This window comes from Haliotis rubra, unplaced genomic scaffold, assembly GCF_003918875.1.
Source record: "Haliotis rubra isolate DU_JTF1 unplaced genomic scaffold, ASM391887v1 Scf790, whole genome shotgun sequence".
NCBI classification, from domain to species: Eukaryota; Metazoa; Mollusca; class Gastropoda; order Lepetellida; family Haliotidae; genus Haliotis; species Haliotis rubra.
In genome coordinates this window covers 187,968-213,166 of record NW_025767513.1, presented here as the reverse complement: position 1 = coordinate 213,166, position 25,199 = coordinate 187,968, and the positions used below count along the sequence as shown (strand labels likewise).

The 25,199-nt window shown below is 40.8% G+C and overlaps 1 protein-coding gene across 1 annotated transcript; it reads left to right on the top strand.

Moving 5' to 3' along the window:
* The first annotated feature begins 264 nt into the window (after positions 1 to 264).
* LOC124261193 lies at positions 265 to 24,028 on the top strand. Its single transcript, XM_046695512.1, has 14 exons — positions 265 to 868; positions 1,093 to 1,383; positions 12,087 to 12,534; positions 13,204 to 13,399; positions 13,788 to 13,928; positions 16,052 to 16,234; positions 17,115 to 17,379; positions 17,729 to 17,864; positions 18,321 to 18,885; positions 19,037 to 19,094; positions 19,416 to 19,612; positions 21,484 to 21,592; positions 22,482 to 22,727; positions 23,189 to 24,028. The coding sequence occupies exons 1-14, from the start codon at positions 265 to 267 to the stop codon at positions 23,209 to 23,211; spliced, it is 3,462 nt and encodes a 1,153-aa protein (XP_046551468.1). The 3' UTR covers positions 23,212 to 24,028.
* The last annotated feature ends 1,171 nt before the right edge of the window (positions 24,029 to 25,199 follow it).

Here is a 25,199-nt window from a genome sequence, read left to right as displayed (position 1 = left end):
ATAGATCGCATAAATATCCTACCCACAACCTGACGAGCACCTGCTAACAGCCCCGGCGTTCCACCCTCCTGCGGTAAACTGTCACTGCTACGAGAAAGGCATTGAAGCGAACTGGTTTCAATGCTGTATTATCCAAAGATTTACGCCGTTTATTATCGGTGTTGTCTGTTGGCAACACGGGTGTAGTATTGTAACAACGGCATTCGCGGATAAGTCAACACGACAACTTGAGAATCTGACCACGGGGGCAGTCGACGAGGCATCATGCCGACAGCGGATTGTTCTCGTCAACACGACGGAGGAGTGGATGACACCACTAGTAAAACACATGTTAGTAATAGAGCGACGCCTGCAGGAAACAGAAAGGGTCTTGTAAACGGCGACGCAGGAAATCTCCCAGATACGCAAATCTCTAACAAACCCGATTATGAAAACAAAGGCTCAAACGAGAACGTGTCTAAGAGTGATTTAGGACGAAAGTCTACCAGTCCGGAAGCTACATCCAGTCCCAGTAAATCAACAGGTAGACGGCAGGTTAGTTTTGAGAAGGGTGATCAGGGGAAAGAGGCAGACAAGGAAGAAGGACAAGCCGATGCCACCTCGAAACAGGGTAACCAACAGAAGGCAGGGGATCTCCCTGGCTCGGGCTCCCAAACTGTTTACACTCTACGGAATGAAGGAGAGATTGTGAACATCAGTACGTCCGACCAGCCCGGTACTGTAGGTGTTGAGGAGGAGGAAGAGGACGAGGAAGACGAATCGGAGGAGGATTCGGAGGAAGATTCAGAGGAGGAAACAGCATCTGAATCCGAGGTAGAAGAAGATACTATGGATGGAAAACACGAAGGAGTTGTCAATGGAGACAGTGGTATTGTGTTAAATCACGACGACAGACAGACTGATAGCCCAATATCACAGCATGATCATCATCCACAGACGGATAGTGCGGCATCACAGCATGAGGAGCATCAGTCCTCTACCAACTCTGAAGTTTCATCTCCCCAGCAACAGTCACCTGTACGGCAGCGTCGAGAAATAAACAAAGACTCCCAGGACCTTCAGAATGCAGCATCAGCTATTCATGACATGCAGGACAACATCCAAGGATTACTGTGCCGTGCCAAGACCATTCTGGGAAATACCACTCAGAGTTGTCAGCAAAGCCTCTCAAAGATTTCGTGCTCGAAAAGGAGGATTTTCATGACAACTTTGTCTCCATCGGCAACATTTATTCAGAATGTGAACACGTGACGTCATCAATTAACAAACAGTTGAAGGAATTACGTCAAACTACCAATGAGTTGAGCAGGCTCATTAACCGGAAGTTCAGAGAGGAGGACCTGTCCTCGTGGGTTGATTCAGCGGGTGATGAAGCTGAGAGAGGTAAGATGACGCGGTCAAGGTTAGACTGGAATATTGTCCTTCCTACTTACACCATTATTTTTGAAATTGTGATGTTCTCATGTAAGAACGATAATCTTTGTTAGAGACTGCAGCATCCAAGAGCACGATCAATTCCGTTGCTAAAAACTGCGGTGTAGCTGGACATCACGTGTAGTTAATTATTGTTAAACTTATTTCAGAAGATCTCTTTTTGGTAAAACATTCATGATCCTTCATAGCAAGTGACATAAAATATTTTAATCCTTATATGTACGAAACTGATATTGAACGTTCTTCAATATATATTATCAAAGTTAATACTTAGTCCATATGGATAGTGGGAGAACTCCAGTAAGAATCACAAGTAACAAACTACGGATATTTTAGGCAGTTCTGTTGTAACCATGTTTTGCTGGAAATGGAGGTTGCAGTGTTATTTATTTTATACTTTGCCATTGTGCACTTCAGGCATCGTTGCGTACTCGATGTCCCTCGTGTATCGAAACCCAGATAAGTCGAAGTAATACTGAGGTTTCAAGTGATATACTGAATGGCGTGCATATCATCATTTATAGGTAGAACACACTAAACCCTATCGTTGACATTCGTGGCCTTTGGCTCTGTTCCCTAAGTCAGCACCGCCATAACTCAATGCCATAGAGAACAATTATGATTTCCCACTAGGCCTGTGTAGTCTTGGTTCCTGGCACCAAGCTGATGATTTAAGGCTATCACACCTTGTCGGGTTCTCCAGCACCCATAACACGTCTTCTAACAAGACATTCGGAAGCAATATTTCAGCTGCTACCTTGGCAATGCGACCTTGCACCAAACAAACACCACAGACGCAAGCAAATATAATTGGTTCAGATCACGAATCCACCTGTAAACCCGATTCGAAATATGCTGGGTCAATATATGCCCATATTTCTGATCAGCAGGAGGCCAGAGAATCACATTCATTGCTTAATGGGACTTGGGGACAAAAGAAAACACCGGGTCTATCGAGTTTCAGAAAAGTACACACACTAGAGTAATACCTTAATGTACTACCACCCACTGTCCTAGACAGGCATAATGAGCGGGACAGACGTTTAGACTGGGGTAGATTGACATGGGGAGTGAGTATAGATTTACGCCGCTTTTAGCAATATTCCAGTGTAGTCACGACGGGGGACACCAGAAATAGGCTTCACGTATACCCATCTGGGGAAGCAAACCGGAGTCTTACGTGTGACGAGCGAACGCTTTCACCACTAGGCTATATACCTATTCTTCTGCCTCGTGTCATGAAGAAGGACCGTGACTCATATACTCAATTGTATGATTAACAATTCTAGTTGGTGTGAATGGAACAGGAGTGAGCTTGGGTGAACGCCTCTGAGAACAGTATTATATTTATACCACACTAATAGGAAACATGTCTCGGATTGTTTATCTATACAGACAGTTATCGGGTTAACTCCGGGATGTACCAATATGATATACCCGGTTCGTTCATGGTCACTTGGAGTATTTCAACCTCGATAATTTTCGGAGCATTTACTATCGGCAACAAGTTTTCTTTACTTATTACCTATGAATTTTGTTCATAGTTACAATCTTATTATAAGGGTTCTTAAAGGATTGTTAGTTACAAAAAATATGCTGAATTATAACTGTAGATCCAGCTAACATGTATTATGCAATATTGAATTTATTCAACGAGTGTATATCAAAAGGCTTATACGATCTGAAACTTATAAAAGAACCCATTGTGCCCTTTCACGAATCCCTACTTGACATACCAAACTGCCTCGCCATACGTGCACGTTCAACACAGGCATATGCAGTTGCACAATAACCGTCTGAATAACATAGCCGGTATCGTTACCTTAACCCGCCGTGTCCACACGCTTTCACAAAATGAATCTACATAGCCTATAGCTATTCATGTCTCTACAACCGAACAACGACATCAGCCTAAAGTGATTCCATGTTTCTTGTGTTATTGAATTTAACGGCATATTATCCATTGTGGCACAGTAGTTCACTGCAACATAGATCATTCATAGAGTTGCGTCCCTTTTACATGCCGGGATCCTGTTGTAATCGATCCGAATGCCAAATTTCCCGTGTTTTTAGTCAGACTGTATCTTTGTCAGTTTTAGCAAAGTAGCAAGCGTCTACCACCTGTGTCACTTTGGACTTCCCTAAAACATTACGTTATCAATAAACTGAAAGGTTGTTTAAAGCGAGGTAAAGCCCAACTCACTCACTCACTCACTCACTCACTCAACCAATTCAGCTCTGAACTAAACCACACACAAAGACTCACGGCAAGTGGCGTCACTGACGTGTTGCAAACAAGCTGTTTCCCAAATCAGATTACCTTCCTACATATGTAACTCAGAATAGCTTTCTGCTCTTCCATTGTGAGTTAAAGACCCCTCGAACCAGTGTCTAAATACTCCAACAGCAGTGTGGGATTTCACCAGAGGCACATAAGTAGATCAGAGGAAGCTGTTTAAATCAACAGCTTTGTCCCTGTACTATAAGGAGGTTTATATGGCGGATTATCACCGGATAGTCTGTCTGCGTGTGTTTCAGCTAATCAACTCAAGTGTACTTATGTTCGGGCATATGTTAGGCAGTAACCTGTCCCACATGCAGAAACTTGTCCTGTGACTCAGTGAGTGAGTTTAGTTTTACGCCGCTGTTGGCAATATTCCAGCAATATCACGGCGGGGGACACCAGAAATGGGCTTCACACATTGTACCCATGTGGTGAATCGAACCCGGGTCTTCGGTGTGACGAGCGAACGCTTTAACCATTAGACTACCCAACCGCCCCGTCCTGTGGCTGAATCTAGTCAACATGGGTGTTCCGTGTCTTCGGGCCAGACACACCAGCGGTTGGTGACATTAAGACAATCAACGCCATCAGGGTACAATCAACATTTAGTGGGTTGAAGCTGACTTAGGGGACAAGGTACCACTAAAATCCCTTGGGTCTGATATCAAGAAATATTTTATATTTCATTGTGAGTTTATCAATCTCAACATTACGTTTCATCACCCTGGGGTTTCAAATTGAATTTTATATTACTGGTTTTGTATGGCTTTAAATGAAAGTGAGAGATATTTTTCTTCATGTATTCTTTAGTGTTATACACGTACGTGTTCAAATATAACTTACACTGTTTCAATATGTTATTATTAACGAGTTACCAGTTAATACAAAGAAAACCGGTTACCAGTTAGCACAAAGAAAACCGGTTACTATAAGCGACGTGTAACACTTGACGCGGAGTGATACAATTTATGGAGTGAGTAAGTTTAGTTTTACGCCGCATTTAGCAATATTCCACCAATATCACGGTATGGGACACCAGAAATGGACTTCACACATTGTGCCCATGTGGGGAATCGAACCCGGGTATTCGGTGTGACGAATGAATGCTTTTAACCACTAGGCTACCCCACCGCCCCTCAAAGTTATGGAACAAAATCAACAAATGTACATGTCACGAAAATGTTGTCAAATATAACTGTGTACAAGGTCAGTAGAAATGAAACTTATACCTTTAAAACGGGTTTCCAATTGATCAGTCTAGACAGTTCTTTCAACAGAAATAATATACACATTTTTTTAAACTATATCAAAATAGTCAAACAGAGACTCTACACGTCGACGTGATGATGTTGATCTTTTGAACAAAACATATTTACGATATCCAAGCTAATTCATTGCTAAACAAATATCTATATTCCGTTATCAGTCAGGCGTTTTGCCTAAACTTTCCTTCAAGGACAGAAGCGTGCTGATCGAACTGACACATCACAACTATACCGAACGCCCATGCCTTTCAACACTACCGGCCATATTTGTCAATATATGGTTTTTCACTTGAGCGCACTCTCTCAGAACACAAAAACAGTTAACGCCAAACTGTTATAACTCTCCAAAGCTAAGTCAAACTGACAGCGGGAGTAACGAGGGATAAATAACACCTATAGACGTGTTGTCTGAATAGGCTTTTGACTCTAGCCTAGCAACGTCGTGTGTAGATGTCTGTCCTCTACCAAGTTATCGTCACAGACCCGTGGATCTAACACGGTACTCACCCCTCTTCGTGGCTGTCAACAGCAGCGTTTTCCTATTTATTTATGCCTGGCAGAGAGGCTATGCTACTTGACTCAAGTCCCTGGCTTTATTTCGTTAGAGTGCCTAACTGTTGAAAAGAATTATCCGATAAAACAACAAAACAAATCCCACACAATTAATAAAAGCTTCAGTTTCGCATGAATTGTTTTCCTTGACAAGAGATGATTGTAAATGGGATTTTTATGTGTGGCGAGGTGGTCGGGTAGTCTAGTGGTTAAAGCGTTCGCTTGTCACGCCGCAGACTGAGGTTCGATTCACCACATGGGTACAATGTGTGAAGCCCATTTCTGGTATCCCCCGTTGTGATATTGCTGGAATAGTGTTAAAAGCGGCCCGCAAACCTCTGTCACTCACTCACTTTATGGGTGGCACTCGTAGCACTGACAGATGTGTCGATCCTGAACGGTCATAAATTGATCTCCGTCTTAGTTTAAATTGGTGTGCAAGTATTCTCCAGTTGTGCCAGATCCAATCTCGTGATTCACTGAGTCCAGCCACACAATTATTGCAAGTATTCCTCCCATGACAAAATCTCGCATACCATTAAGCTATTATGAATTTAGCGTAAATATTCACACAAATATATCGATTTAATGTTGTGTGCGTTGAGTTGTCATAAAGAACCAAAACAAATTTAAAACATTTTCCAAACATCATTTATCAAAGTACGTATCAAATATACTAAGAATATACTATGAGGCGTCTAGTCAAGAATACCTGTTCTATCACCTGCAAAATACAAAATCAATCTACCTTGAACAAAACCACCAAATGAAGGAGTATATGCATTACATTCAACCAAATGTGAGAGGAAATTCAATATTGACATTTCTAGTTTAATATAGATAAAAAATATTCTTATTGTTTTACCCAGCTTCGTTTAAAGTTCAGATATAGCATATCGTACTTAATATTCGCAGGAGTTACGCCTAAAACATACCATAGTATAATTTGACATTAAAACAACCTTAAGATTTTATCGTAATCCCTATTTGTAACATGATTAAAACTATTTTGAATGAAACAACGGTTGACTGGTTCACAACTATTGCAATACGCATTAAACCATCAGGGGTGACATTCATCGATTACAGTCATCTGTATGTGGACATTAAATCATCACGGACAAAGAGTAGCATCGCTCCATGAACATTGATTGGAGAGAATAACAACAGCATTCCTCAGTATGTTCTTCAGAATGTTTTTTATCAAGACTTTGAAATTCATTTCAAGTTAGCATAAAGCACTGAGCGATCTGTACGGTGATTACAAAGCTTGGCAGTTCAAGAATGTCATGTAAAATCAATAAATTATCAAACCTGTTCAAACAACGCGATAAAAGGATTCAATAAGAACGGGTTTGCTCAAGGGCGTCTATAGTATCCAGATATAATTAATTCTTTGTGATTCGTTATCTGCCCTCTGTAAACACAGACAAAAGACACTTGAGTCTGGTGTCGTGACAATCTTGTAGCATATGTTCCACGTTCTGTTACATTTTGACCAGTTTGAACCCCTCCATACCAATCATCATAAGCATGTTGTGCGTTGGTGTGAAGGGTGATGAAGAGGGTTGGAGGTGCAATGAACTTTAACATTGTGGAGTCAGGTTGTCCCTGTCAGAAGCAGGAACATGACACCAAGTCACAGCAAATGCTACATGAATTATATTTTATCATGTTACAAGATATATTTGTATTAACATTAAGTTTGATATTCTCATCGCTGATTTTTCGCCGATTATGGGATTGCAGTACTGATATACTAGTATATGCACATTTGGATTCATTCATCGACTTCTGTGAATCACTGAATGTGACTCTAGGTGATTGCGCCTTTCATGTGTGTATAAAGGACCAACCATTTGATATTCTAGAGGGTCCACATACAACTGCTGACAACGTTTATCATCGAGTATTGGAAAATACAACTGACATTGGTGAAAACTGGTATCGTTTAGAGCTTGAAATATAACGCTTTGTTTTAAAAGTAGTTGAAAAGCAACCCATACTCCTATAGTTGAACGTCCATATTCACAAAACAAATGCATGTTACGTTGAAAACCTTAATGCAACTCATTGCAATTTACTTTATACTCCTTTTCCTTTTTTGAAGTTGTAAATGATACTTATCTGCTGCATATAGAGGTTTCATATTTTCCTACAGCAATATTCCAAAAGCTTATATGTAAATTATTCAGAAACTTGATGTTTATTTAAAGCTTTTAAGTGAGTACGGTGACTGGCTTCTCTATCAATACGTAATACAGCGGGGAAATAAAAAAAGAAAGTCCTTTACCAATGTACTCATATAGCAAATTTTGCCCATGGTATTCGCTGTGATGAGCGAATGCTTTAACAGCTAGGTTACCACGCTGCTTTATGTACTACTTCCGTACTTAATGATATTTTATTATTTCCCCATTTCTCTTCATCAAAAGGATCATTTATTCCTATATGTAAATGGACTTCTCATGTTCCTGAAGAAGAATTCCCGGAGGCTATATTGTTATTTATAATGAAATGATTCCACAATCTTTGATTACTTCCGATATCCATTAGGCCAGAGTTGAGAGTGGAAATAACAGTATAACATCCTGCAGTATACCATAACCCACTGTTCTTTGTACACAGGTAGATTCTGAGTGCTACCGGTAAACCATAAGCGTCTGTGTATCTACATCTGCGCCTGAAGTATTGAAATAGTATAATTTTGTTCACCGTTCGAGATTTAGTGGTCTTAACCACCCCATTGAGGCACAGAGTCGCATCATTCTGAATGTTATGATCGTTGGTTCGAATCCAAGATCCTTGTTTGTCAGCACCATTGTCGTGTTTCATGGTTTCATAAAAAACCTGCATCATTTGTGGCCCTCTGTCAGTACACTGATACGCTGTGATATAACTGAGGTCAGTTCAGACACTTGGAATTTAATAGTACATTTCAACGCCGAAAACGTATAAAACCTTCGTTCAGTGTTTGTGTTTTACGTAGTCAGCTTTTACTCGTGCTCAGCTATGAAATTGTTTCATCAGTTTACCCAACTGTTCCTCAGTCAAATTAACATTTTCTACAGACGTGGTCACGGAACGTCATGAATGAATTGATCATTTTTCATAATATGGAGTTAATCAATATCAAATATTTTCAGACGAACCTCTGTGATATTCCTGCGAAGTAGCAATCTTCCAAGACAAACCTCCACAGAAATGTTACCGTATTCTACGCCCTATCAATCACATCAAATCACAATGCTGAATGATCTAACATAAATGTCAAATTAACACGACAGAAAAAAAAACGTTATTGGGGATTATTTTCATTCGTTTTCAGAATTGTATGTATAGAAACAGACCCCCGCGGAGCTCGGTCAATTGAATTGTGTGCCAGTTGAAAGTGAACAAACAGATGTTAACACTTACAGTCTTGTCAGGTTTGTAAACCGACAAATGCCATTCTGTATAGTCAGAGGCTATATAGAGGTGTTCTCAACTGTTCAATGCCTGCCTTCAGGTCACGCTCGGTTTGGGTGTATTGCTTATATTCGTGTAACTAAAGGTAATGTTACTAATGCAAGCTTTTAAGCTATTCTCAGGTGTGGTTCATTGAGATAAATCATGTTATTAACGCGAAGGTAAATGTCAACCGGGCACGCGGATCTCGTGCAAGCACTTTAACGTTATGGAGGGTCATTCATAACCCCGGATAGATAAAACGTGTTTTGATTATAGCGATGTTTGCTTCTACGTGTACATAAAACATGCACTCCAGGTCTTTCCATATGAGGTATCTCGAGTAAAGGTGTAATGCGTGCAATATATCTTTCCCCGATCATGAACCTTTAACATTATTTGTATTGATTTGGCATGTTTATACGGACTGTAAAAGCATGTTCTAATTATATTTTGTAGTTGCTGACCAAAGAATGACTTTGAGCTGTAAATACCTTCTGTTACAGGCGAGAATGAGTGAGTGAGTGACTTTAGTTTTACGCCGCACTCAGCAATATTCCAGCTATATGGCGGCGGTTTGTAAATACTCGAGTCTGGTCCAGACAATCCAGTGATCAACAGCATGAGCATCGATCTACGCAACTGAGACACGATGACATGCGTCAACCAAGCCAGCGAGCCTGACCACCCGATCCCGTTAGTCGCCTCTTACGACAGGCATGAGTTACTGAAGATCAATTCTAACCCGGATCTTCACGGGTACCCTCTGTTACAACAATAGTGCAATTCGATTCCTAGAATTCATAGTTGATGACATGCATAAATTTGCATCATACATCCGATTGCAAAAGTAGCTGATAATATGCATGTATTGAAAGCGTGGCTGTGTGGTTTTCCATAATTTCCCAAACTGATCTTTCACCGCTTTCAGAGACAACGACTATAAGATTGTGCTCCTTCAAACCATTGTACATAGCCGGCAGCACCAGTAAATCTGGAATTTTGAGTTCTTAGTTTCAAAAATCAAAATAATTATATATAATCCACAGATTTACGTTTTCAGTACTCATATAGATAAGGATAAGATTGTCTTATATGCCACCGATTTTCTAATACGTAGCACTGCGGCGTAAAACAATGTTGTTTTGATACGATAACAATATTGCGCATATGTATTTATGGGTTTACTTTTTGTAAATTAACTAAATATATTTTAGATATTGCTTGATCAAGCATGTATATATAGTACTGTTAATGGACATTTATAAAGCGCCTGTTTCCACGCACTTGTACCGGCTCAAAGAGCTAACCGGGATCGGGTGGTCAGGCTCGCTGACTTGGTTGACACATGTCATCGGTTCCCAATTGCGCAGATCGATGCTCATGCTGTTGATCACTGGATTGTCTTGTCCAGACTCGATTATTTACAGACCGCCGCCATATAGCTGGAATATTGCTGAGGGCGGCATACAACTAAACTCACTCACTCACTCACTCAAAGCGCTAACGCATTTTTACCCTGATAACCCAAGCTGCCCGCTAGGCGCTAGAAGGTTATATTCACATGATGTATCCCCTCGGGTACCCATTCACTGCTGGGTGAACAGAGGCAACTCATGAATAAACACACTTGCCTGAGGTGAGACGACAAGTGCCATGTGTGCTTCGTTGTGGGGCAGGACTGAAGCCCTAGAAACTCTCAGGAGTCACCCATCCAAAGACTCTCCGCCACCAAGTTGTGGCCCTGGCTCTATGCACAGGACCACACACCACCACTATTATTGGAATAGCCTGTTGGTTTCTACATTGTAACTTATCAACACACATCAAAATCGCTGTATTCTTGCGCTAAACTCGAGATAAAGTAAACCCGTTGACTGATGACAATGTCATTAACAACATAATCATTTATATTAATGAAATTAATAATTCAAATAAGACAGGATAAAGTTCCTAACCAAATAAATATCAAACTCCCCACTAACACCCGGTAAACACACGTATAGGTATATACAGTTCCTCGGGATATAAACACTCCAGTATTATTGCCCTCCAAGACTTTGATTAATTTTATTGCTTCTTAATGTGTTATTGAGAGAAAGTGAGAAGTGCTTTATTTCTTTGATTATACATACCCGCCAAAGATCAATGACATGTGATTGATACTTAGAATGCGTGGTTAATATAGGGTATTGATAACCGATGAATTACAGCTCTCTGATACATTGGCCTCTATAGATCGCAGAATAACATACATATGCAATGTGTTGAATGATTCTCACACATCAATCATTTCTGAACACTTTATGTTATGTTAAGTGGGCATGCGGTGAATAGAGTGTTATCCTTGTATATTGTAACCAGGGGCATAGTATACATTAACACACGTCATGTAATGGCCGGAAACCCTTTACATTTTAACAGGTATTGGTTGATAGAACAATTTATCCTCTTGATAATTCAGTTAGTTGTAAAATGGCATATAAACACAATTACTGTAGACTAAACATCGATCTAACTTCTCACATAAACAACCATTCCTATTTTCAGAAAGTTTCATGAGATTAAATACCATATGTCGAGTTAAACTTTCATTGTAAAGTGTTTTGGTACTTGTTTAGTGAAGTCCGTTCGTATAGAACACACACTTTCAGAGTAAGGCACCAGCACATAAATTCACAAACCTAGCCTCCACAGCCACTGAAGGGGCGGTGGGGTAGCCTTGCGGTTAAAGCGTTGGCTCGTCACGCCAAAGACCCGGGTTCGATTCCCCACATGGGTACAATGTGTGAAGCCCATTTCTGGTGTTCCCCGCCGTGATATTGCTGGAATATTGCTAAAAGCGGCGTAAAACCACACTCACTCACTCACTCCACAGCCACTGAGGGCTTGCAATTATAATGAAAGTCAACACCACTAACAGTCTAGAACATATATGCCGTATACCCCTATGATAAGAGCAATGTAAAGGTTAGTGTGACCATTTAGGTGACTGTCATGGCCTAAACCTAAAATCCAGATAAATGCAGATGAGTCTTGTGTTTCTCTGTCTTGTTGTGGCAATGGTTTGGGTCCTAAACGGTGTCTTCCAATCTTATCGACAGAATTCCGTCTGAGAGAGGAAAGGACGGCGCAGGAAAAAGCTGTACTTGCAAAGGCTGCAGAAGCACGCGCAGCCCTCGCTAATGCAACGAGTGGTGTCGCGGAAACTCACGAGATCATTGCCCAGGCCGAGGCTGACGCAGCAGAAGCGGAAGCCACAGCCAAAAAGGCTCGAGCACATGCAGATGATGCTATCAGAACAGCCGAAGAAGCAAAACGAGCAGCGGAAGAGAAGAAAAGGGTGGAAGAAGAGGCGCGGAAAAAAGCTGAAGCGAAGGCAAAGATAAAAGCAGAGGAAGACAGGAAGAAGCGTAAGGAAGAGGAGAAGAGGTTGGCAGAAGAAGCGAAGAGGAAAGGAACATCTGTTGACGATGAGAGGCAGAGAGAGATGGATGAGAGAGAGGCCAGAGAGGCAGAGAGGAAGAATCCGAAGAACTGGCCGCGATACATGTGAGTACCTTTGATAACGATACATTGATACCACAAGAATATATGAATGCGTTACAGTCTTGACCGCAAATATGTTCCCTTACTTTACACCACTGACCACAAATATGTTCCCTTGTTTTAAAGTACTGAAATAATGATTACAAAGGGGATGTGTCCATTGGAGTGTCATGACAATCACTGGTATGGGCATTTTGATTCAGTAACAGAAGAGTGAAGTGAGGTAAAAATGAGGTGTAACGTGAAGTTCAAGATATGTGTATCCCTACAGCAACCTGATTCCACGTGTGTCTGATTGTATCCCTAATGAGGGTTTACTGTACCAGCCCACTAAGATGCCTTTTAACATGGCTACAATACCTAGATACAGTGTCATGAATTCAAGCCGACATTTCTTGTTTTATCCCTTTAATACTGAACGCTCGGCAGGGTACAACAAATACCACGTCTGAACGTCTTTTGGTCGTAACACCGATCTTAATTAGTTTTTGTGGGCTGACGGTCTGTCCACGTGTCCATGTGGTCCAGTAAGAGAAAAGGTGAATATATTTTGCATGATCAATCTCCTGATCTTATTCGAGTGCATCTGTTTTCGGTTCCAGTGGTCCTTACCATTAAGTTTCCATAACATCATCATTACATGAGTGATACGAGTCCTCGTTTCATCAACAGATACAGTATTGACGGTGGTGACTTTGATCCTGGTGTTGGCTGTATCATCCGGGCAATACAGGGCAGCATGTCACGTGACGACGTGGAGGTGAAGCGACTGGACCAACTTTCCGGGGTTTTGTCTTTGTATGAAAACGAGGAACTCATAAGCAACATTGTGCATGTGCAGCCAAACGACAAAGAGAAATCCTTCACGGTACGAGTCTTACAACGTATACATTGTATTAGTAGAAAGTTTCAAGGAGCTTTCAGGAATTAAAGCACGACGCTGCTAAAAACAGACAGTCATACCAATTATAATGAGTGAATGAACACTCTTGAGAAAGGGTGGACGGGTGGGTAAACTTCTTTTTTACGAGAGTTGCAATGGTCATTTAATAAACTTTCCGGTTCCATCCCCTTGGATCCGCCTGTAATATAATGATGTGTGAAGGACAACAATATAATCATATATGTACGTGTGAATGAATGTCTTACCGCATCAGAATGGTTTGCTATTGAACGAGGGGATTGGAATGTGAAATATAAGGTGTTCCAAGCTATTTAACTAATTCCACCTTTTTATAACTGAACCTTTTGTGCAGTTTGAAGAGCCATTTTCTCTTGCCATCCCTCACTGCGCCCCGAGGTCTGGGCTGGGCAGGGAGCCGGTCATCAAGATGCTGCAGCCCAATGGACGCTGGACAGACTTGCCAACGAACGACGTGCACTTCGAGGACATAAAGGTAGGACAACGTGGTGCAATATATCGTGCAGATGAGCATTAGTCCCACCGTATCTCGGGATAGGTATGCGTAACTTAATACGTATGCGTACCTCAAGACCTTAATTTGAAATTAAAGTAAGCAGATTATGCTGAAATAATTAAAATCCTTTCAGGTTGAACAAAACATCGTATACTTGAGGAAACCTCAAAATTTTAAACAATATTTTTTTAGATGTTGGAGTAGGCAGAAGCACTATTGTTAGGAAGGACATATCACAAAGATATGATGAGAAAGAGCATTTAGTTAGATCTTTTGAGGGGGAGTCTTGTTGATTTGATATAAGATATGACTAAGTGTGATTCGAATGGTCACAATGATCGTTGATAATGAATAGCATGTGAACGGGTGAATATTCTCAGAGATCTGCTGGTCACAGGGCGTCGATCCTTGCCCAACTGTCTTTGCTTTTCGACCCAGACTCGATGATCATAAATGTTCATAATAGTGAAAGATATGTAACCCACTCACGTGGGAACTGCACCTACAAAATTGCTATAAAGAACACAAACATATGTCCCATAGGAGGCAAAATTGACTGAGTAAAGCCTGTCGTTGACTGTTGAAGGAAACCCATTGATATTTTTGACAAAGGGGTCGTTTTTTTCATGATGGAGGATGGCGGGTATTTCAGATGTAGCTTCACATTTGCATTGTAAAACAAGATTCGGACTCGTACATTAATTCTATAATCCAGACAGATCGCTGTATAAACAGTGACTTACGTTGTACACGAACGGATACAGTGTGTCTTTTGTGAATGTATGCATGTTTCTACACAATAACACTCCACCATTACATATTATATTAGTCATTACTACTGTAGGAATATGCGAAATAGCACGTCAAACCTGAAAACAATTTCTTTTCATTGCGTAACACATTGTATCCTTAATTATGTTACACCTAATCTATTGCCAGCAGGTCTGAATTTGAAATTATCACCACACGCAAGGTAGGCATTGATCATCTGGGTTGGTGTTGACATTCTACTCGTATTCTGTAATTTACACGCGATTATACCATAGTTTCTAGGCCGTTGTGCAATTCACACAACCCTCATTACAGAGTCGCCGGGTAGGACTACATAGTCAATACCCGATCAATGAAATCACTTACGGCTGGACACCGTGCACGATAGGCCTAACTCAATATTCGATAGCTAACGTACAAGTATGCGTGTTTGACGAATTAAGTTTCTTGAAGTCAATAGTGGGGATAATTTATATGTCTCTGCACTGTTTAGCGACTATTTCAGGGTTCAGCTATAGGAATTAATTCATCCCCTGAATGAAGACTGCTTATGCTTAGTCGTAATGTGATATATCTGAAACTGTTGTCACCGCCAGTAAAGTAAGGGCAAGTGGAATTAAGGTCATTGTGTTTATCTCTTACGCACTGATGTACCTTTACGCTTCAATATTAATACATGTGAAATAACTCTGTGTTCATATTTGAACTAAGACACTAGGCCAGTAAAACATAATATACTTATTATGCGTTCCGCAGTAGCTTTGGTTGGAAACCACATTTCGCTGCAATGTGTTTCCAGTCAGTTAGTGGACTATGACCTGTGAAATTCAGATTCCTGATTTCACTCAGATATACGGTCTTATAAAAGGACATAACGTCGCAGCATGTTTGTCGTCGATTTAGCAAGGAATAAACTCTTCACGGTATTGTAACTTGCCCAAAGTTCTGGCAAATAAAGTGAGTGAATGAGTTTAGTCTTACGCCGCTCTTAGCAATATTACAACAATATCACGGAAGAGGACACCAGAAATGGGCTTCACACATTGTACCTATGTGGGGAATCGACCCCGGGTCTTCGGCGTAACAAGTGAACGCTTTAACCACTAGGCTACCCCACCGCCCCTAGCAAATAAGGCCCTGACTGCATCATGTTCATTGGCATCATGTTCATATATCAGAGCCTCATTCAACACGCAATTTACGCTCTCCGGTCATACACTCAGTATAATCCAGACAAAAGATCCTAATCATTTCAGGAAGTATTTAAGGCAACGACTCTTCCAACAAATATTATCCAATGTGATATAGTCGTGGTACAAATATATTTTCAGGAGCTGCGTTTTGTTGAGGCTAGGTTAAAGCGGTTTGGTACATTCGCCGTCATCTACAAGATCAAGAAGGACACGATGACGTTCACGAAGAAAGGGGGAAAGGTGACATCCTCGGTTGACTCCCGCGTCACCTTCACGGCAAAGCAGATGTGTTTCAAGCAGAATGCCAGTTTCAACCTCGAGGTTAGTGTGTCATACAGACCCTGAAAAAATATATCCAAGAAAACCCATACAAGTCTAGAATATGTGGCAAGTCTGATTTCCACATTTTCTGAAAATGAAGAAAGTCTCACGCTTCCTTTTCGTTATAATTCATGGTTATTATTTATCAACCGTTTTATTTTGTAAAATATGTTCATTTCAGAGACTAGATGTTAGTCTATCTCGAGGTATAACCGTGAATATGATTTGTTTGATCACAAGTATTTGTTTCCAGAATGTTTTGGTGAAGGGTATAAAAAGAGCTAACAGGGTTTTTTAACCGCGAAAGAATTTCCTGATAAAGGCAACAGAAATTGTACTTTTTTACAACATTATAATCAGGGATGCGTTGATTATGTTAGATATATAGTCACGCGAGAGAATGCCACATCAATGAAAAGTTGGTAACTGGTCCTTGTTCTATAACTCCATATTAGCCAATTCTAAACTGGCGTACAAAAGAAAATACACACCTGATTTTTTGGGATTATTTTCCCAAAAATAAAATCATAATTTTGATTATACCCCAGGCATTACACTAATAAGGTTATCTGCGGTGGTGGTTTGGCAACATGTAAGCAATGTTTATGAGATTAAGTCACAATAAAAAAAACTTTCACTTTCCACCCCATAAAAACAAGAAAAAACCCAAGGTGTGTACTTTCTTGTGTACGTGACTTTATCAAATACACGAGTAACAACATGGGAGTCAAGGCCACGGTACCTTTTTGATCGATTTCTTGAATAAGCGTAGACCCTTCCAAGAAGAAGTAACTCATCCCCGAATCTGATCGGTTGACTAGAACAACAGCTTTTGTGATCAAAATATAGCAGTACCAAACAAAATAATAAACTGTTTCAGGTTCAGTCAGTGGACATATCATTAGTTTCGGATCTCCGCAAGAAGAGGTCGGAGTGTTCAACGTTCCTTGCATCGAGTCCCATCATCAAACTCGGAAGTCTTCTTAAAAAGTTTCAAAAACCTCTCACAGTCACCCTTCCCGTTCCCCCGAACCCCTCAAGGCTCAAGAGGCCTGGGACGAGCGTAAACAGGGAAGAGAAAACGGACAAAATAGACATTCGTCCGGCCACTGCCAAGCCAGGAGTCATCTTCACCAAGAAGGAAGGTTAGTAAGACTGACGTGGAATTTTGTGATGATTTTGAACACAGAGTGACACAGTTCCAATGCTATGTTATTGTGTGATAACTGTTTTCGCAAACGATATAATTTTGTGACATGATCTTCGGGGTACAGGTATCTTCGTTAAGGCGCACTATTTAACGTAAGTGATGTGCCTTAGCCAGATCAGGTCCCGCTGTTTGTTGTTGGGCAAGAGTCACCAAGCAATGTCACTGAAGGATTAACCTAACTACAGACGTAAAACAATTCAAAGTGTTCTTTCACTCCACACACATTCACTTACACGTTCAGCATTCTGATATTGCTTTGAAAACGTATACTCATTGTTTTGCAGAGGAAACACCAGTGGACGGCCTCCATCTTGTGCAGTATCTCTCTGACGGCACATGGGTGAAGGTTACCGATGTCACATTAGTGCAGGCCAAGAATAAAGATATTGTAACCTTTGATATCAACAAATTGTACGAAAGGTAAGCCATTAGGGATCTGTGCATAATTTTTGGCTTTGGGGTGATGATGATTTATATGGAGAAACATGTACAATGTGAATGACCCCCCCTAAAATTCTAAAATATATGTACAAAGTGCATGTCATGTACTTAATCAATGCCGACCCCTCCCCCCCCCTCCATTACATGTGTACAAAATAGAATAACTAACACACACACACACACACACACACACACACACACACACACACACACACACACACACACACACACACACACACACACACACACACACACACACACACACACCACCTCTCCAGAACAAAATAGATGGACACACACATACCCACATTAATCATCATCACCACCCTGTGATTTCTATACTGGTTAAAATTATGAATTTTTTTAAAACAACTGTTCATCCCATATGACATGGTTACAGTGTGCATACATTAAGTTCAACCGTTACTGTTGCAGATTCTCAATAATTAGAACTAAGCTTGAAGCGACAAACACACAAGTAGAACAGATCGCAGCTACCCTCAATGAGGCAATTCCGCAGAGGACAATCCAGCTGTTCCTCCGCCAACACAGTGAGAACCTCAATGAGATCCTCATTTCCTGTTCTAATGTGTCTCGCGTGGACAGGTCTCTACGAAAGCTTGAAGACGAAGGCTTCGAGGAAGGACCACCTCTCAGCAAGGAAATAAGTGTGAAAGAAGGCCAAATCATTTATCTCAAGTTCAGGGGAAACCTCAAACCAGAGACAGATGACTTCAAACACCAGTTTGTCTTCAATTCACATATATCATGTAGAGTGGATTTCGCTGTTGAAACCGTGGATACATTTGCACAAAAAGGTTTTGACAGTTACCGTGGATTTGCTCAGTTGTTCACAGAAGGTCTCGTGCCCAAAACACTCCCTCCAGCAGAAGACAACAACAGAGAGTCAAAGCGTGGGAATACTCAAAAACCTCAACCACGTGTTGTCATGGTGATAGGAGAAGTCCTAATTTCAGAGCTGCTTATGACAATACCAAAGGTAATGATCATCAAAATGATGAACCATGGTAAAAAATAATTTTTCATTTACACGCATAGTGTTTAGAAACTAAAAATATATTCTTAAATAACACAATAAATAAACAGTATGTTTTTGCTTATTTGAAACTAATATATGGATACTCTTTCAGCCAGAGCCAGAACCACCGAAACGTTTGTTAACAGCACCTTTATCGAATGCATCAGAAGGTAAAAACAACCATTCTAATTGTTTGTAATCGCACTCGTAGTTAATGCAATACTGGTGACATTTTAAACACTCCAGCCAAAAAATAGTGTTTGTATCGCGGACCAGTTACATATTAATTAATTTGTAGGTCATTGAATCGTTGGCAGGTCATATAGCTGTAGTATTTTGGTGCCTATATCACTCACTCGTGTTAGTGGAATGGTTTCGAATATTCGAACTCGTTGAGGGGCTTTAGCTGTAGCAATTGTAAGGAACACGTTTTGCGCCCACCCTAAAGCTAGTATTAAAGGTTACATGAGTTACTTCCCTTTGGCTTGCAGGTCCTGTTGATAACGAACTGCTGTTTCACCTCGCACGAGAACTTGGGGATGAGTGGAAAAAGTTAGCCCAGTACCTCAACGTCAGGAGGATGCGTATTCAGGCCATCTTGAGACAGAACGTCAACAACGACAACACAAACAAGGTCTACGACATGCTGACGACATGGTCGAAGCGATTACCGAGAGCAGTTGATAGGGTAAGTTAATTTAACACGACCATCAGTAACGGTGGCTTGTTTCATTCTCACCCAGTCATATGGATGATCGATGGGGACCGATGGATCGATCGGTGGGGTGGCCTAGAGGTTAAAGCGTTCGCTCGTCACGCCGAAGACCCGGGTTCGAGTCCTCACGTGGGTACAATATGTGAAGCCCATTTCTGGTGTCGCCCGCCGTGATATTGCTGGAATATTGCTAACAGCGGTGTAAAATCATGCTCACTCACTCACTCACTTACTAACTCACTTACTCGCATAGTTTGAACATAGCCTACAGGTATGTGCAGGACAGGGCCTTGCCATTATGTACAGTGATTCATCATTTTGTTGGAAGCACGACTGGCTTAGGTGTATAAGGCGCCGCATTTCGTTCAGTTGCGTGATATGATTGTGGGGTTTGAATCCTGGCTCGACCCTATTGTAGGTTAGTAAGTATGTCAGTACCATTTCCGTGCTCGCGGATTTCACCAACTTGAATACCATGAATACGTGTGAGACTTGCGTCACATCTGACCTCCCACATGAAGCTGACGCGTCGTGATATAACTGGAATACACCTTCATGAAATTGTCATATTGCACATCCATGTTTTATTGTCGGTGGCACACCCAGTGGTGTGCGCGCACAATTCTCTTACAACGTTCACTTTAATGAACTTACAAAAACGTGCGTTAACACTTTGGATGCTGAGTAAGTGACTGAGTTTGGTTTCACGCCGCTTTTAGCAATATTCAAGTAGTATCATAGCAGGGGGACACCCGAAATGGACCTCACACATGATAATGTTCAAACATTTGGGGGGACCATGCAAGGGCGACAACTCGACGATGTACCTTCTACGACTCCACAGTAAATACAGACTCCAATATTTTCGTACAGAAAGGCGTGTCCTGACGCCGATTCAAGGGCTTCTGTCAATCCAATTCATGTTACATGGTACTAATGGCATGACAGGTTTATAGCTGATAAACATGGCGACATACGTCTTGATGCTCTAATGTATGACTAAGGAAGGAAAAATGTATGTGTCATATTTCACCTTCTGGTAGATTTTCACGCATTAATGCAGGATGTGAATTTCGAATACAGGATTTGGTGACACATCGTGGGAGTGAGTGAGTTGGGTTTCACGCCGATTTTAGCAATATTCCAGCAATATCACGGCGGGGGACACAAGAAATTACACATTGTGTGCATGCGGGGAATCGAACCCGGGCCTTCAGCGTGACGAGCGAACGCCTTAACCGCTAGGCTACCATACACATCGTGGGAAATATGAAAAAGTCCCAAAGATCATGTGTATTATACATTTGAATTAGAAAGAGTTCCGTCCCTTGGGCACGCTAGAAAGCTTTGATTGTTGGATCTCAGTCATGATTTATCAGTACATACCCGTGCTCGTCTGTAACACAAAGTGGAAAAAGCCCAAGACCTGTGTTACTTCGGGATTTCCTCCCACGCCATGATAAAGCTTGAATACGGTCTTCGACACAACCCAATTGGTAGGACACTTGTAAGTGCTGAGTGTCAGCAGTAGGGACACTGTTGTGCGACACTGTGTACTATGTCACGTGTATATAGAAGGGTTGCTGTAGCTGGAGACATACAATATTTTGCTTCAATGTTGTAACATATACCGTAACCTCTTTTCTCTGAATTTGCATCAGTAAACATATCTACACGACCTAGCAATGCAGTCCCTCTTGTGCAAACGTTTCTCTCTTGGTTCCCAATAACACTATTGTCACTATCATCTTTTATCTTCACACACATATCATTGTTTCCATACGAAACTATAGGATCTGTATGGTTGCGCATGGGAATTGATACATGATCGTTTCGCTGTGCAGGTGGATATATTGTACCACGCCCTGATGTCTGCGGGCCGAGGAGACCTAGCAGCGGAACTCAGAGAAAGGAAGATTGAGTTCAAACGTCAACGATCTTTTAGTGCTAGAGGTAGGCAATCGGCTTCCATATATTTCCAGAAGCAATTTCATTGAAATATAGTCCACCAAGAAACGAAATTACAACCTGTATGACCTGAACAGTCCAACCCACAATCAATGGAAGTAATGAATGTCCAACTATTTCGCTGCAGTATAGTATATGGTATAGACCCAAAGACATTATGATAGCTCCCATTGAATAGAACCTTTCCCAAATCATAGTAAAAGCGATATTTTCTATAGTCATATGGCTAAAAGCAATTTAGAACTATTACAAGTATATTCTACTATATCACGAACATTTGTGTACAATATCATGAACATGTGTGTACAATATCATGAACATCTGTGTACAATATCATGAACATGTGTGTAATATATGAACATGTGTGTGTACAATATCATGAACATGTGTACTATATCATGAAATTTTGTGTACTATATCATGAACACGTGTGCACTATATCATGAAATTATGTGTACTATATAATGAACATGTGTGTACTATATCATGAACATGTGTGTACTATAACATGACCATGTGTGTACTATATCATGGCATGTGTGTACTATATCATGAACATGTGTGTACTATGTCGTAATCATAACGCCAGGTGATAACTGAAAGGTGAGACCATGCTGCCCAACCAGTGACACCCGTCACAAAATATACAAAGGCTAGTCAATCGTTTACCTGAAAATGGACGAAAACACACGGTACACTGAAAAAAATCTACATTTTTGTTACTGATTTCATCAAATTTGGAAACGTTGAAAATCGCGGCACAACCCACACACAAACAGTTTCAACTGTATGTTCACATCACACTTATGTCACACACTTATAACCAGTAAAATTGCTATACAGTGTGAAAACAGGTTTGGTTTTCTTTGATCAGATTCCTACCTTCGGAAGGCGTTTGTGAAGATAGCGCGAGATCAGAGCGTGACCGTGAACTGGAAGCACTTTGCGAGGCGGTTGGGTGTGAGCGACTCGGACATGGTGGATATTGAAAGGAGTCGTCCCACCAGCCAGGACCGGTGCTACTCCAGTCTGCAACTCTGGCGGGAACAGAACGGAGACAACGCAACCCTAACCACACTCTCACAAAAACTCAGAGTCTGCAGATACCGACAACTTGCAAGTAAGGGAACTGACCTTCACAATTCAACCCTCATCCTCATCTTCTTATTATCATCCTTATCTCGTCGAAATGTCTTCGTGTTGTAGTCACATTCCTCTTTATCGTTCTGTATTTGTGTATTGAGGCATTTTATTCAAGAGCAAATGTTACAAGGACGTTCTCTGAGGCACCTCAATTCCCTATGCAGAGTTGTGTACCTTAGGCGCCCCAGAAACTGCTGATTGCGGGTTCGGGACCTCATTGATTCCAGGTTCGTCAGGACCATGTCAAGAACATCTGTAATCGGCATCAGTTCGAAATTCCCTCCTACATTAAGCTGACACGCTCTATGATTACTGGAGTACTGCTAAAAGCGGCGTCACTCCAATCATTAGTTTTCACTGGTATCATTTTACTGACAAGTCCTTTAGCTTTGTGCAATCATTTAGTATTCTTATATCTGTCTTTGTTTCTGTCAACAGAAGACATTGAATCCATTGCCTAGACGGCCGTGACTGTGAGGGGGACCTAATCTCAATCTACACCACAGGCAATGAATATGAAAATATGGTACCATAGCTACGTTCATCATAATACATATTCAGAACTGTATCCTGGTAGTCATTTTTGTTAACATAGGGGATGACAGGACCCGTGCAGTCGTGACAGCCCTTGTATATTTGAACTGGTTTATTTATTAGTCCTCCAAGACTAGGTTATTTTTAACTGTTGCAATACTATGATGTCATTTTGTTCAGTTAATTTAGTCAGTACTCTTAGAATTGTAAAGTTGCATTTGTCAATAATGAAGCTGTGCATCGGTTTAAAAATACTTTCATGATTCAATGATGAGTCAAAACTTGAATGGTAAATTGTGGTCAGACAATAGAAGTGCAATTCATCCGTCCACAAACTAAAGCAGTGCACATGGTAATAGCGCACGACTGTGATAAAAGTGTACAGTAGCTTTTTGATAGACTTTCAGATGATATTCATGCTATATCTGTGATATATAATACTTGCCACATTTTTACATGTTTCATATTTAACTTTCACAGTAGCAAATACTTACTGGCCGTTCGCATATAGTGTCCAAGATATTCGGCAATCTATTGGTATCTTTATACTTATTTACTCAGTTGTACTGGATGTACATGTATATACAGTTATGATTTTTTCACAAGACATTCTGTTAAATTCCAATTGCCAAATGACTCTCCAGTATTTGTAGATTTATGAATATATCCTGTTTTACATTTATTTGATCGTATAGATTACCATGCACATGTATACAGTTGCTGCAATAAACTGTTACCCGTTTCTGTAAGACAATGTGTGTTATGTTTCCTTACATTCTAACACAGTAACCAACCAGAAAGATGTGTGTTTGTTTGAGTGACCGACGATAACCTCGCTTGGAACAGCATTCAGTGATAATATCAAGCTTCATATGGGATGAAAGTGATGCCGGTCTTACACGTTCTGTATTTTGTTGAACCTGACGAGTATGGTATGGCGCTGACAAACCTTGAAATATATCGAGAATCGAGATTCGAACCTCCAGTCCTGGGTTTCTGGACTGCACAGGAGACGCAACTCAGACGTCAGGGTTACTAGGGTCCCACCATGTTCCTAGTCAATGTATCAAGACACAATTCAACGATAAGGTGTTTGATAGTACGCAAGTAATTTCAGATCAAGGAATATCCTTAAACGGACACAGAACATTTGGCGAGTACAATCGTAAATGTGATAGAAATAGATGCGACCAAACCCTTTCCAAGAAATCTCTGCTAAAAGAAGAGTCAATTGTAGAATAGTGACGTTACCATGAGTATATATTTGTTTCAGCAGTATTATAGCTATAAAATGCTGCTTGTAAACAAATCGTGTCTGGACCAGTGATTGTCACCATGCGATACGATGACATAGCAAGTGTAGCAAATAGTAATGATACCAACTGTTCGCGAAAAGGTGAGCGTATCCTGCCCCACCGGTGGTACCCGTCATAAGTATATGGTAAGTCTAGTCAGTTGTGGCATCCGTCATAAGTATATGGTAAGTCTAGTCAGTTGTGGCATCCGTCATAAGTATATGGTAAGTCTAGTCAGTTGTGGCATCCGTCATAAGTATATGGTAAGTCTAGTCAATTGTGGCATCCGTCACAAGTATATGGTAAGTCTAGTCAGTTGTGGCACCCGTCATAAGTATATGGTAAGTCTAGTCAGTTGTTCAACTGAAATAATGCGGGAACATATGGTGTTAGTGAAAACAGGGAATGTCATTGGACATCATGTTTGTCAAAAGGTGCATCAAATATGGAAATTCCCTCCACATGTATACCATGAAACTTCTTGAAAGCTTTACTGAGGCCTTGAATGTTGTAACCTTGATAAAACAACTTCTGAAGAGAATTTTTTATGTCAAATGGCTTTTCATGTATGATAATCCAGGGGACCAAATATCAGAACTATTAACTGACCCTGCCATTAA

Coding starts and splice junctions, on each gene's coding strand:
- LOC124261193 (XM_046695512.1), top strand. CDS start 265: ATGCCGACAGCGGATTGTTCTCGTCAACACGACGGAGGAGTGGATGAC. Junction 13,400..13,787: donor ACAAAGAGAAATCCTTCACG/GTACGAGTCTTA, acceptor CCTTTTGTGCAG/TTTGAAGAGCCATTTTCTCT. Junction 19,613..21,483: donor TACCGAGAGCAGTTGATAGG/GTAAGTTAATTT, acceptor TTCGCTGTGCAG/GTGGATATATTGTACCACGC.